The sequence below is a fragment of the Cyprinodon tularosa genome, unplaced genomic scaffold (assembly GCF_016077235.1).
Source record: "Cyprinodon tularosa strain WSP-4 unplaced genomic scaffold, ASM1607723v1 ctg333, whole genome shotgun sequence".
Lineage (NCBI taxonomy): Eukaryota > Metazoa > Chordata > Actinopteri > Cyprinodontiformes > Cyprinodontidae > Cyprinodon > Cyprinodon tularosa.
Window position 1 is genome coordinate 497,166 of NW_024039045.1, and position 12,114 is coordinate 509,279.

At 35.6% G+C, this 12,114-nt stretch overlaps 1 protein-coding gene across 1 annotated transcript in view; it reads right to left on the minus strand.

Annotated features, from left to right (window-relative positions):
* The window catches only part of sema3bl (sema domain, immunoglobulin domain (Ig), short basic domain, secreted, (semaphorin) 3bl), an 83,666-nt gene that overhangs the window by 30,524 nt on the left and 41,028 nt on the right, over positions 1-12,114 (minus strand). Inside the window, exon 4 of the mRNA XM_038294041.1 lies at positions 4,445-4,564. Within this exon, the coding sequence (XP_038149969.1) occupies positions 4,445-4,564 (120 nt within the window). The remainder of the gene's footprint in view (positions 1-4,444; positions 4,565-12,114) is intronic.

Genomic DNA, 12,114 nt, shown 5'->3' on the forward strand with positions numbered 1-12,114 from the left:
TACAATTTTTTCCCACGCCACACTGAAGGCAGTGCGTAGAGAGGCTCCGACTACACAGGGTGATCTGAGCAAGTTTTGTTTCCATATCTGTCTCTGTTCCCCACAGGTTGAAACAATAACCCCATTTACACTAACCCTCTGAAAAACAATCCAGGCCGAGTTCAGACCGACTGTCCCAAGCTCGGTTCCTTACGACCATTTACACATTGCCTCCTAGTGATGATCTACGGTACTACTGCTCTCATGGCCAGACTGCTGCGCAAAACAGATAGAGGATTTTAACTGGCCTAAATTCAAGTTATAACGGGAACTACATACTGTATAAGGAAAAGGAAAAAAAGTAGGAATAAAGGCTATGGCATGGTTTATATAGGTACGGGATGAGGCATTCAGAGGTTATTCTGAGAGCTTTCTGCAATGTTTGCCAATTTTATTTTCGTTTTTTTTTTAAAGAGGGTAGAGTGATAGGCTGCGCCTACCTTAACTCTCTGCCCCTCACTTTTTGATCATGCTGAAGATCAGTATTTTGCTTTACCCTTTGTCTGTCCTCCTGAACTCACTATTATAGGTTACATTGACAATCTTCCCTGTATGCTATATTCTGTATATTTGTTGCACGACTCCAAAACTGGCTGTTTATTTTGTATTTTCCCGCAAAGTGGACGACTTTTCCTGTCAGACCCATGAAATTGCAGCTGAATTGTAGCTCCAACTAAAAGAGACGTGGGGTTAATTTCAGTCAGAGCTTCACAAGACCCCTTGCAGTTTGTATTCATCTCCATTAATTTTCAATAAGCGCCAAAAGGCACATTCCCGTACAAAGCTTTTGTCAGATCGGACACAAAATCTGATTCAGTGTGTTCAGGGCTTAATTAGTTGCATTGCTGTTCTATGAAGGTATGGCAAAGAAAATAATCCCCAACAAACAGCATCATGAAGACCGCAGAACACAGCAAACAAGGTTTGGAGACATTTGGAGCACTGCTTCCTTAGAAATAGTAATCCGAGCCTCACAAGGAACATGGAACAATCTTATCTAGCAAGTCGTGTGAGGAAAGAGTTTATCAGAGTAAGCAGCCAAGAGGCCCATGGGAAAATAATGGAGGAGAGAAGACAAGAATGGCACAATGTAAAAAGCATGTAGGCCTACCTTTTAAGGTCTGCCGTAATCATTACATGGAACATAAGAAACATGGAAGAGAACGCTCTGTCAGATGAGATGAAAATTACATTTTTTGCAAAACACAATGTGTGGCAGAAAATTAACACCGCATATCACCCTGAAAAAAACTTTCAGATTTTCTTTTTTTATTATTATTATAAAAAACTTTGTCTTCCTTTTTTCTGAAAAAATACCAATAACTCGTTGACATAGTTACAGTGTGACAAAATATAAGAGAAATCCAATTTTATAAATACATATACAGCATGTAGCATTATATATTTAATAAAACTTGTTTTTTAATTACATGTATTTTCTTGCTTGCTTGCTGCAAATGTTAATTGTAGGAACATCTGACAGTTCTAAACAAATGGCCAGCCTTTTATAAAATCATCTTATATCTAAAGCCCCACTAGTTTTGCAGGAATCCAGCTTACTTGTTTTTTTTTTGTTGCAGCTTTTTTCTTCTGCGGTGCCTTAAAATCCTCAGAGTAAAACCCAGAGTAAATTGACAGATTGTAAAGAGAGGAGAAAACTGCACCACAATGAAAAACCACACAGGGATGACCACCTAAATACTTAAGAAAAAGGGGAAAATGTTTTACCACACTGAGTTTCTTTTATAGATGCTCACAAATCAATGCATGCGCTATTTCAATGGTTGGCATTTTGCCATTGCCCTCATTTCTCTTAAACAGCTCTGCCAATATCAGCTAGCCATTCTCCATATCCGGATTTTGACCTTCACCTCCTGCTGGGCATTTGCAGGGGGAAACAAATCTAGAAAAACTGCCTTGAACTGCCAGCAACAGACAGATTTGCTTTAATAGCTTCATTCATAGGGTTTCATCCTTTAAATAAATGTGGGCAAGTGATTAAAAAGATGTATAGAGAGACTTGTGCTGTGGCTGAGTAGCCCAACGGTAAAACTAATGCCACAGCTGTCTGTTGAGACCTATGTGATTTGTATCCAGTCCCCAGCCTGCCTTGGTTAATTTATTTCTTTTAGAAACTATAACCAAAAGCTTTCCCTTACAGAGGAACTTAAATAACACCAAGTAATTCTTCAGAATGCATGGCATCTTGCATGGGTATCGTTTCTCTTCTAATATTTGATCTATTCTAAAGTATTGTGGCTCACTCCCCACTACAAACAAGTTTTTTCAAGGATAAAACATTTCACTTGTACTTCTCAGTTGCTATTTATTGCACTTCATATTAGGGATGTCAGTCAAACTTTATACTGTCTGAAATTAAAAAGATTTAGACTTACATTCAACCATATAGGTTTTGGCTATCAAGAAAACCTGCATTTTGCTCTTTCAAAGCAGTTTTTTAAGCCACCACATCAAGCACTATGGTATTAGTTTTCTCTATGGTATTTCATTTCTCCTTGATCATTAGAAAATGCATTTTGAGAATCTTATTTGCAAAATAATATATCTGTAAAATAAAATAGAAAACAAAAGAAATACTTGGGAAAAGTTCTACATTTTAATTTGTCAATTGTTTATACTGTAAATAATTAGTTGATTAAGATCTGGTTTCCTAACCTAAAAGTTTTAATCCTCCTATCTTACCAGCGATCCTACTGCAATTCTTCCATTAAGGGGTTTTAGATCCAGAGAATGTTTTTTTTTCTCTTTTAGCATCCCAAAGGTAATGTCTAGTCTGCATCCTTGGCCAGATTACTGCATAGATTTTCTGTTAAATACAATTTTTATCTCTGACTAAGCTGTTCTGAAACTTAAATTTTCAATTTAATGGGTTTGAACTTTTGTAGACATCTGCTTTGAGTCAAATTGATTTGAAAGAACCAGTGATATCATTTGCTGTTTAAACCTAAGTGCATTTAGAACCATTTCTGATTATTATTTTCTTTTTCTTGCCTTTGTTTAAGGTGTATGATTTTCTGGGCTGATGCCCTCTATAAGAAAGTAGACTACATCAACCCAGTTCTGAAGTCCTTCCCTGGCTCCCTGTAGCTCAGAGAAGAGACTTTAAAATCCTTCAGTGATTCTATAAATCACTGAATGGATCAGCACTTTAATTCATAAAAGATTTGCTGTCAGTGTACCAACCTCCCAGACCTCTTATGTCTTCTAGTTACAGTCTATTCTGTACACACATACAGTAACTAGAACCAAACATGGAGAAGCAGCATTTAGTTCCTATGCTCCACTTACCTGGAACCATCTCCCAGAAGACTGTAAAAGTGCTGAAAGTCTGAGTTCTTTGAAGTCAAAGTTAAAAAACAATTTGTTTAGAGCTGCCTTTGACTGTTGAAGTTAAACTGTTAACTGAGGTGTATGGTTGTGATCCAATTGTTTTATTTGCTTTACTACCTGCTTGTATCATGTTTTTCTCTTTACTTGCCTTTAATCTGCTTTTACTTCCCCTCTATTTTACTGTTTAATTCATGTAAAACACATTGAAACGTCTTTTTACTGAACTGTACGTTACAAATAAATTTGCCTTGCCTTTGTGCCACATGCCTTTAGGTAGAAATTTGATTGTAATGCAACTCTCATTCTTTTTTCAGCCACTAAAGGCTGTTTTTGTGCTATAGTATATAAATTGAATGCTGAATATGTATTGAATATATATTATACAATTTTCTTGAATGTTATATCCACTGTTATATTCACTGTATATATGTTTGTACAGCAGTTGAACAAAACAAAATCATCTCTTAAAAATTGACTTAAACAAGGCTTTCTATTATGCAGCAGTGCCATGGAGTCAGTGGGAATCGCTATATTGACAAGAATGGCTTCTATTTGAAACAGTCAAATTCATAAATTACAGTATATGTGCATACTAAGAGTTAGCCCTCCACTCAACCTCATATTCCACTCTCATATTATCTTGAAACCATACTTTAAGCTAGTTATATAACACCATTAAAGAATATGGAGATACAGTTAAAGCCAAAGAGCCCTGATGTTAATCTACCTATTTAATCTTTAGTTTCTTAGTTTATTTTCTGTGGTTTGGCAAATCTACATCCTTTGTCACAAGACACTGTGATTATCATCTATTAAATCCTTGAAGTTTTTGTTTTTTTCTCTATTAAATTATCATTTAAAGCTTTTTTTTTTTAAAAAAACGCATAGCGCAGCTCAGCACACACTCAAGAGAACTTGTTTTAACAGCAATTGTTGTTCTCTGCAGAGGCATGCTCAAAAGTCCCTGTTAAAACCCCCAGCTGTTCCAAAACTGTTAGTTTTATTACATCCAGACAAAGAACAGATGTACACTGTCCCTCCCATCCCTGCTTACCTCTCCTCTGTGGCCCACATAGATAAAGGCACACATGGGCATGAAGGCACCTGTACCACAAACCAATAGGTGAGTACGATTGTACGGCTGCAGAAGGCGAACAAAGTTGGCACACTCCGTCTGCAAAAATAAATCCACAAAGACTAATTAAAACTTTTTTATACCTATAAAGTCAGCATGACATCAAGAGATCTGAATGTAAAAAGCCTTTAGGTGCTTTATAATATGCTGAATATGTACTGAATGTCAAAAGGACCCCTGTGCCCATGATTAAGGTTGAAAGAACAGACACATCAAGGTTTAAAAAGGAACAGAAATACACAAAATCATAGTAATTTTGATTTTCATCATCATTATATAGCGCTTTAGAAGACCTGCAGCTGAAAACAAATTGCTAATTGCACGTCTGTGACTCCCATTTTAGCAGATTAAATGTAAAAGTTTCCTTAAAAGTGTTCATATCTTTAGCGGGTAGGCTAATATATATAAAGAAAATACTCCGGCCAGGTCCTTTTCAAAAGAACCTCAGAAACAAAATCGAATCTTTATGCTAGAGCAAACATGTCGGCCCTACTACATAAAATAAGACCCACTGACAGCAGACTAAATGTGAAAATATAGTTAGCAGGGGATACGACTTTAAAAGAGAATAAGTTATAGAAAATGGAAGAGGACTCAAATGAAATGTTCTTAAAACAAATCAGCAGAGAAGAGCAAACACAACAGATGTGGTGCCTGAGGACACAAGTATCATGATATTTTCACAAGGATTCAGAGGAGTTGTGGGCAGGACCTCTCTATTTATCCTATCTGTAAAAACAGCAACTGACCAAAGCTTTGTCTGCCCAGAAGAATCAAATTGCTGGTTTTCTTTAACTGTAGTTAAGAAGCTCATACCTCATTTTTAACACAATTACTGGTAACAATGTGTTGCCTGTGTGTGGTCCAAAATACTCTTAATTCAGTGGTTTAAAATCAGTTTAAAGGAGAAACACGATAAGTTTGTCTTCCTCATACCAGAAATGATTGAATAGAAGTAAAAGCAGATTGATTTTAAGTGCTTGAGGAGACTTATAGAATATGACTTATAACAATAATAGTTTATTATACATTTTTAATTTTTTCATCAAAGTAAAATAATTAATACAGTAAACAAATAACAAATTGTAAAACAGGTTATTTACTATCATGAAATGTTTTGTTAGGAAGATGTTCCTTGACACTGAGAAAAAAACTGATGGAAGAAAATGAGAAAATGTAATCTCGGATGAAAGGATAAATGAGATAATATATACAGTAAGTAATATATACCAGAGATTACTGCTTTTCTTACTTTATATTTGATCGAAATGTTAGCTGTGAACATCTCTATGTGTGCATGAGTTGACCTTGTGTGTTTCCACTGATGTTCCTTATGTGGGTGGTGTTACCCTCAGAAAGCTGCTGTTGTCATTTCCTTAACAGTTTTGGAAATACTGGAGATAGATATGACGCATGCTACATTATGATGAGTTCAAATTAAAGTGGTGTGTCATCCTATGTTACCTATTTTAACACCAAACAAAAAAAGTCATAGAAAATATAGATATTTGTTAGATAAGAATAGGAAAGTCTGAGATATCATAGGAAAAATGCTAATTAAAATAGACTTGTGTTTGTGAGAATAGATTTGTTATGGTTCTCATTTGTTGTAACTCTGAGTTTTCTGTTAGTTGTTTTGTTTTTATTTTACATAAAATTCTAGCATTCTTTAGTTACTCTCTGTTGCCACCTTGTGATATCTTTCCCCTTGGATTCCCTCTTGCCAGTTCCACCCACACCTGCTCCTCATTCAGCTCGTTAGTCCATCCTTTGTTTTGTTCTCCTTAGGGGTGTCAAACTGGTTCCAGAAATGGCCGTGTGTCTGCAGGTTTTCTTTCCAACAAAGCAATAGCACACCAGACTCCAATCATCTCATTAAGGGAGTTCAATCTGAGCATGATGACTTGATGAGATGAATGGAGTCTGGTGTGTTATTGTTTGGTTGGAAAGAAAACCTGCAGCCACACGGCCCTTTCTGGAACCAGTTTGACACCTGTGCTAAATACTCCACTTCTGCAGTCACTCAGTGCTGGTTCCTTCTCTATGCTGTACTCATCTACTCAGCTCATCTGCCCGTGGCTCCTCAGGCTCTTTTTTCCCCTTGATGTCTCCATGGTTTTGGTTTGTTTTATATTTTAAGTTGGATTTTTGGATTTCTGCGTCTGCTACAGTACCTTTGGTCTGCAATTAAACCTCTCAGAACTCATCTCTGCTTCACTCGTCTCTGCATCTGGGTCCTCGAGCAACCTCACCACCCACTGTTGACAAGATTGAGTTGTACTGCCCACATTTTTAAAGCCAGTTTAATGCTGGTGACAAACGTATTAACATCAGATGGTGGGTTGAGATGCTGATGATGTAACCTGGATTTTAGAACAAATTTCCATTTTAAAGTATACAACAAAATAACTCAAGAATAACTTGTATGCTCCAGAATAAAGGTAGAACACTACATTTCTATTTTTCTTCTAGTTTGAGGAATAATACAGATGTTACTATGCTTGCTTTATTTCCAAGCATAGTACCTCCACCCCGACACTGAAGAACTCTGCTTCAACATGGTTTATCAACAAATAAAGAGGTGTTGATGTCGTGCAAAATGATCCACCCATTTAGGATTCAGCAGACCACTAATTTCTACACTATTGATTCCAGTATACATATAAACTATCTCAATGGTAGCACATTATCAGCAAAACCAAATGTCTACATAATTCTCTCTTGTTTAAATGCATGTAAATCATTTGCTTCATTTTTTTGTCTTCGTGACAGCAAACCTCTAATGGTATCACTCCACTCTAAAAAAAATAGGTTGGCCAATCACAGAGCCCCTCAACATACAAAAATCTAGTGGAGACAATGATGACATGGAAGATGTTACCTCATTCACCAATTTTAGGGTTTAATTCAAGGTCAATCTCTACCCAAACTGAAGGGATTCTATTTAACTATATACTATATTTAGAAATGTGACTTTTATTTTGTTTCATAACAGTGTGTCTGAGAATTACATTGTAAATGGATTAATATTAACTGCTACTTTAACTTGTTTGTCAATTAATTAATTAGTGCTTTATTTATTATTTCTTCATTAACCAAACCAGACACCGGGAAGGTTGAATGTGTTAGATTTGCTCTATTTATTTAATTGTTTTTAGCTTTTTTTGTCAATGAAAAATGCTGGATTTAGAAATACTTGTACTTTTAGAAATACTGTGTTAGGTTAGGGGTCTGAATTATCTTAGGAGTACATGTAAAAACTGGTTTTAACAATTCACACTGCAGCCAGGAAGATTAAAATGTAAAATATGTATTTTTTTTGTTGAGTTTTATTAAATGTCAAAAAAGCTGAGTCACCAAAAAAAGCAAACACTGTGTTTTTCAACAGGATGAACGATGTCCAGCTGAGCTGAGTCAACCCACCATGTGTAAATCTGCCTTATGTTCTGCGAGAGCGTTGTCCTCGAGTTCTTAGGTACCTTTGAGACCAAGGTGTTGAATGAAAGTTGAAAAGCTAAAATATGTCTCCAGCCTTCTAGTCTGGGATTTAGAGTATTACCATTCTGTGTGGTCTTTTAGAGATGGGGTGGCAGCAAAGGAAGTGTGGTTCAGCAAAAAACCAAGTGGTTTGATTACTAAAACTCTTAGGGAGAAGTTTTCTTGCCAGAATTGAAAATTACAGCATAAATAGCCGATGAAAACAAAAGCCCACAATGTTCTTAGTGTTTAGCTCCGGTTATTAGGAAAGATTGGCTGACCACAAATATTCCCGCACAGAAATATACGCAAACGGTAACATTGTTTATGTTGCCCACAAAAACCCTTCAGTGTGTCCTGACCAGAACAATTTTACATGTTAAATATTGCTTTATGCATTTTTACAGCCTCATTCATTAACATAAATAAATAGGATCAGTGCCATGCTGTCAAAGCGGTTCTCCATGTCTCTACAATTTACACTGCTTAGAGTAATTCTACTGTCAATATTGTAAATTAATTACCACATAAAACAGAAAGAAATGTTTCCAGCAGTCATTCAAAAGTTTAGCCACACTTGAACATACAACGGAAAAGTTCATTGCCTCTTTTCAAAGAAACAGTAAAGCAATCTGGGTTTGATTTTTTATTGTTATTTTTTTTTACTGTAATTTCTGCTTACGTACTATTTAACAAGGGATATATATATATCATTACGTTCCCTTCACCGTATGGAGGTTAATAGAAAACATTGAGGGAAAATCTGCCATTTCCTTCAATGTGTAGAAGCTTGTCTGACACCAACACTAAAAGAGTATTACAAAACTAATGCTGAAGAAAGGAAAACTACAAAAGTATGAATTCATGACTCCTGTATTAAACTAAGCTACATTTGACAGGCATGTGCATATAGAATCTAAAAAGTTAAAAGACTGCTTTGCAAAATGTACAAATTACTAAAATGTTTAGCTTGTGAACTGAGGTGTAGTGTGATAACATAACACTAGACATGTTAGGTCAGTCTTCCTGCTATTCTTTACCAGTTTTTTTTTTTTTAAGTGTGACACATATGTGACTAAATAAAACCACTAAGACCAATAAACAATTGTATAATTCTGAAAATGTAATAATTTCCTTCAGATTCTTTATAGATACAATTCCCACAAATATCAGGTCCCACAGTTAGTCACACACAAACCAATTATATAATATGATTTATACTCTATTAAAAGTGGTCCACTCCCTTTGTAATTCAATATTTTTTTTAATTCTGTTGTTCATTAAAAGATCATTATCTTCCTAAGGAGGCTCAACAGATTGCATTGATTTAATGTCTTATTCTGAGCCATGGGCAACCATGTGTTTATTTATTATAAGAAAAATAAATTTATAATGTTGTGTATAGATATATATACATGTTATGTTCAGCTCTAAGCCACAACATGGTGACATTTTTAATCACCTCTTGGAACTGAAATATACTTTTGCCGTCATTAATTAAACACTTAGTTTTAGGACTTGGCATTTACAATATAACACTAAACTAACACCAATGACAGCTTAAGTACTGAGACATGATGTATGAACAGTAAACTAGCTGGGGCAAAGCAAGTTTTTGACAGAGGGTACTTTGGTCTATAAACAATTCTAGGTAGGAAAGAAATGTAGATTCCTAATGTTAACAAAAAGCATAAAACAAATTAAAAGTTGCATAAAAGCAACATATGTATGGGTAAGAGACCTGAACGGCTTCACAGCTGGAAGAACTGGACCATCCAGTTGTTTGGTTTCTACAGCTGCTAAAAGTGAAATTAGCCAGTTCACATTTCCAGAAAGCAGGACGGGTTTTCTGGATATAATGAGATCATTTTCTTAATACCCACAATTACCCCTATCATATTTATGAAAACATGCCAATTTTGACGTAAAAAATGATTCATGAACTTTTACTAGTAATGCTGATGATAAATAGTGTAATAATATGAACACCTCATGCAAAATTGCATTTACAGACCATTTTTAGTATTATAGATTATATAGATACAGACTCTGGAATTTGAACAACTTATTCAACAGTTGTATTGCATTTGCATCTATATACACAATCACCAAAAAACACCTATGCAGCAGTAACATCGCCCCATTTGTTGGTATAAAACTACCTGGGTTTTGCAAATGTTTTTTCTTACTGACGAACACGCTGATGCATTTTTCCTGCATTTTTGGCATAATGATAGTCATAACTGACACTGACAGCTTGCCAAGGACTCCCTTAATGTTTTCAAACTTACCGGTAATGGAACTTTTCTGGTAAAATAAAGGTGAAATAGAAATTAAAAAGCCCATCACCAGAGCCTACTATGCATGTGTGGGGAGGTTGAAGCCTCTGTAAAGCATACTGTATGGTGAATAGGCTTGTGGGAAACACACAAACACCATTGGTATACAGTCTTATTTATTTTTTTCTATTTTTTTACAGGAAATAATTTTAAATAACATATCACAAATATTTAACTCTGAAAAAAGACAAAATATAATGAAGTAAACTATTTTTAACCAGTCTTTGAACACACAATAGGCAAAGAGGGAGCAAACCTCAAATACAACTAAACAGCTCTTTTGTTCTTAGGCTTTATCATTGAACCTGTTGGATACTTACAGCTATACTGTTATCATGCCAAAAATGTGGCATAGAAAATGGGGTATCTAAAAATATCTTTGGTAAGATTAAGAATTTCTACAAATTTTTGTCATTAATGTCCTGCCATACATATGTATTACAAAGTTGTGTAGAGGCAATACACTGCATAGCATTACAGTACATGTCTCATTTTCTCTGCTAGAAAGAGGAATAGCAGCCTGACTTATATTTAGTCAGCTTTCAAGAGTAACATACAAACCAATGAAGCGGAAAACAATAACAGAGAGAACAAGGTAGAACAAGTTAAAGTGAAGTCACCGAATTCTTTCACTCTTCCTCTGCCTGGTATTTATTTGCCTCAGCAATGATTAATGACTGAGGCAGCTGTGAGGTTTTCACTTAGATACAAACTGCATTTTCTTGCTTTTTTCCATAAAAGACTTTTCTTAATAAGACACATGGCACAGCTGTAATCTAAGGAAAACGTTTTAACATAAATGCCCTGTTTATGTTAAAATGCCCATTAAAAGTCAAGTGTTTTCTAATTTCAGCGCCATTTAAGTCTATAAATATCTTATCACATCATCAAGCCCATGTACACACAAACACACATGTATGTTAAACAGAACAAGGTGAAAACCTTTCACCTTTCAACTCTGCCTGTCTCAGACATGCACAGCAAACAGATGGGCCATAACACATGCAGACCTGCGTGAGGTTGTCAGTGTTACGGGTGTGAGATCCTTTCACTCAGTTTAAAACCAAACAACTGACAGAAAACGGCATTTTTGAGGGAAAGCAGTAGGGCATCAATATGCACAGCCTTTTGACTTCCCTTCCACAAGTTAGATAAAGCACTGCAGGCGCTAAGATCCTTCAATGTGTCGTCCCTCCTCTGCTTCTGCACATCTTCCTCCAAATGATTCCTATGAGCATCATTTAGGAGACACTCAATAAAACTGCTATATGATACCCCAGACACACCTGCCACTTCAAACACATACAATATATCTTATATGTAAATCCCAGAGAACACCAAAGGCTAACTTGTTCCAGATGCAGTACCCTGTCAACCTTTTTGGTGTTTCTGAAATATGTTTCCAAAGTGACAGTAAAATAACCTCAGGATTCTTTTGTCAAAAGCCTTTTTTTTTGTCTAGTTTCACGAGTTAAAGAAGATAAAATTTTTCCATTCCTTTTATTATATGTTCCTCATTCCATAGTTAAATTGCTTCATTTAGTGTTTAACTGAACAGTGGGCACAAAGAACTGTACCTCTATCCAAATGTTATCGAGTTCAGCATCAGTCATGCCAGAGGGCAATGTTTAGGATCCTTTATCTGGGCCCTGGCCAATACAAGATTTTAATAGAGTGATTCTATTTCAAAGATCATCTTCTGTGTTTGGTAGTTCATTATTTGAATGTGAATTATTGTTCTTTATTAGTGGATTATTGAAGAACATGGGTGGT